Source organism: Musa acuminata, chromosome BXJ2-11 (assembly GCF_036884655.1).
Source record: "Musa acuminata AAA Group cultivar baxijiao chromosome BXJ2-11, Cavendish_Baxijiao_AAA, whole genome shotgun sequence".
Taxonomy (NCBI): Eukaryota; Viridiplantae; Streptophyta; class Magnoliopsida; order Zingiberales; family Musaceae; genus Musa; species Musa acuminata.
In genome coordinates this window covers 4137886-4140748 of record NC_088348.1, presented here as the reverse complement: position 1 = coordinate 4140748, position 2863 = coordinate 4137886, and the positions used below count along the sequence as shown (strand labels likewise).

General features: G+C 45.5%; 1 protein-coding gene across 1 annotated transcript; it reads right to left on the bottom strand.

The window, feature by feature from the left end:
* Window positions 1-730: 730 nt before the first annotated feature.
* Window positions 731-2516, bottom strand: LOC135626395 (acyl transferase 9-like). The gene is made up of 2 exons (XM_065131642.1): window positions 1874-2516; window positions 731-1777 (listed from the first exon to the last, which is right to left on the bottom strand). Exons 1-2 carry the CDS (start codon window positions 2285-2287, stop codon window positions 929-931), a joined length of 1263 nt encoding a protein of 420 aa, XP_064987714.1. The 5' UTR covers window positions 2288-2516; the 3' UTR covers window positions 731-928.
* Between the last annotated feature and the right edge of the window lie 347 nt (window positions 2517-2863).

Sequence of the window (2863 nt, the reverse complement as noted above, 5' to 3'; positions counted from 1 at the left end):
AGGAGCTGAGCGTGGACAGACGTTTCATTTTAGAGTTTACTATTCAAACCTCCTTCTTACTATTCATAAATTTTATTATTTATAATCTCTTTTAAAATTAATAAAAATGATTTATTATTCATAACCCCTTTAATTTTATTTTTACCCTCATCTTTTCTTTTTTTTCTTTCTCACGATCTCTATTTGTGCACTCTACTATCGTGAAAGTGCCCATGGCCTTACCTTCATCACTCGTTATCGTAGATCATGGGTCTTAGCCTACTCACATATCATTGATATTTCGTTACCTCCGTCGTCGCTAGCTCTATTGGCTACGGAAGGGGAGGAAACCATCTACATCGATCACTGACCCTAACCTATCCGTTTGTTGTCGATCTTTCATTGATGTTATCGTTAACTCTAGCTCTATTGGTTGTGAAAGAGGAGAAAGTCGCTATCGTCAATCGTCAACCATAGCATGCCTATATACCATCGATCTTCCGTTAATGTCATTGTCATCTGACTGTACTGCATGCATGCCATCAATCTTTCATTTACATTGTTATCGTCGCTCTATTGCTTGTGAAAGAAGAGAAAGAAAGAGAAAAAGAAAAAGATGAAAATATTTTAATATATTTATAAAGGGGTAGTTTAGATATATTAAAAAATATTAAAATGATATTGTAGACACTAATTAAAAGGTTGACATTTTAAACCTCATCCGATATATTTAATATCTTAAACATTAATATGATGATGATATATCAGATCCATTTATTAAAAATTAAAGATTTAAACATTAATCTGATGCTGATAGTGTGCTCAGAAAACCCTAATAAACATTTCCCAAATGAAACAGCTAAACCATTTCCCATACTCACAGGCAACCGAGTTCGTCGCTTATTCTCCAAAACTAGCGTAAGATGGAGAGAAGTCCTCCGATCAGATCCTATCTTTCGGTGGCAAACTCCATTAATTGATCTCGGAAGGATGCCAATTCCTCCTTTACGACACAACGCGCCATCAACCTCAACCCCTGCTTGGGTGCAGGTGGCCTGAGAAAGATGCACGAACCAAAGAAATTGTAGTCATTCACTGGGCAAAAGTGGATCGGCGTTCCCCAGCCGTAGTCTACCTCTGAGAACCCAACTCGACTCCAATCTGATATGGACAGGAATCCGTAGTCGATTGGCTCTTTGAATGGATCCTCCTGGGGGTCGCCCATCATCCACTTGGAGAACCTGATCGGCAGACTCTGCTTTGCATCTTTGATGAGGCTTATGACTTCGAGCAGAGATCCATCCGCGACCTTCGGTCGAGGAGCCGTGATGGTCATGGGGTAGGCACAGTTCCCATAGTAGCCTTCCTCCTTGAGCAGCGATTTGTAGAGCAAGTGACGAGCGTTTGCCGCGAAACCGATGCGAACGGTGGAGTGTTCCTCCAGCTGGATCGCTCGTGTTCGGCTCTGCCAAACCTTGGCTGTCAATACGTCGAACGTGGAGCAGAACGTGCCTGTCTTCTTGATGAATTCGTCCTTGATCCGGTTGATGTGGTCTGAGGAGACGTCCAGTATGGTGTCTACGAACTTGAAGGTGAGTAGTGGCGGCGGTGGTCCTCGTTGCAGCTTAGGCGGGCTGGGGATGGCGTCTCTGCACCATATGGGTTTGACCAGGGGTTCTGTGCAACCTCTGGCTATGTCGGCAATGGCTTGGAAGAACTGACCTGCTCCGATGCCATCGAAAATTGCATGGCTGGATCTGATGCCCACCGTGAAACCCCCACATGTAAACTCTGTAACCTGATCTCGATCGCACACAAGACAGAAGAGTAGGTTTTGCTCGTACTGCCATGACCAAACTACGTACAGTATTCAGGAGAGAGGGAGGGAGGTCACCTGCATCAACAGAATAACGATGCCCTCCGTCTGCCCTGCATCAGGGGATGGATACGGGAGTATGGATTCCTTGGGCACCGAGAGAGGCAGCTGAAGGTAATTGACATCTTCGAGGCTGCAGCTGGCGGATGCGTCGATGAAGTACACGCCGTCTGCGGTGCAAGCGACCTCGAGCTCGTCCTGGTCGGTCATGGCGAAACGGCCGGCCACAGGGTAGTAGAACACCAAGGCCCTGGACAGTGCATCCCTTATGATCTTTGCGGGCTGTCGACCGTGGCGGAACACGTGTATGGAGTCCACGAGTCCCACCGAACCTGGGGTTTTGTCCATGACGGAGAGGGGGAGGGTGCCGGCCGGGGTCGGCCCCGCCGGTGCAACCAGCCCCTCAGTCAGCTTGGTCACAGAGAAGTCCATGGCGAGGAATGTTTCTTCTGGTTCAGCGTTCTCCTGCCAAGCTGTATCTTTGTGGCTATATAGACTGGATTCGGTGGAGAAATGGCCATGGCAATTGCTCGCAGTGGATTAAGACTGGTAGGCAAAGCGGGCCAGGATGAAGCAAGTGGAGGAGAAAAAGGAAGCTCTCCACTGGGCGCAAATGCGCACTGAAGGATCAGCAATGGCATGCGAGTCTTCGAAGAATACGGGCAGCAACAATGGCCAATCGTGCTGCGAAGCGACAGGCAAACACTTCCGAGGCATTCAACACTGTAACTGGAAACGGACACCATTCGGTGGCCATGGGAGATCGACGACGGTGACGTTTTCCATGAGAGAGCTGTTTCTATTCAACACAAAAGGAATCGAAAGAAGATGAAGCACCGATGGATTATGTCACATTAACATGACATGAAAATAAGATATATTTTAATATTATATAGTCGATGATAATTACAAAACCGATACTATATATATATATATATATATATATATATATATATATATATATATAACATAGCTTTCAAATATATTATCATTCTAAATTTATTAGGA

Coding starts and splice junctions, on each gene's coding strand:
- LOC135626395 (XM_065131642.1), bottom strand. CDS start 2,287: ATGGACTTCTCTGTGACCAAGCTGACTGAGGGGCTGGTTGCACCGGCG. Junction 1,778..1,873: donor TCGTTATTCTGTTGATGCAG/GTGACCTCCCTC, acceptor GATCGAGATCAG/GTTACAGAGTTTACATGTGG.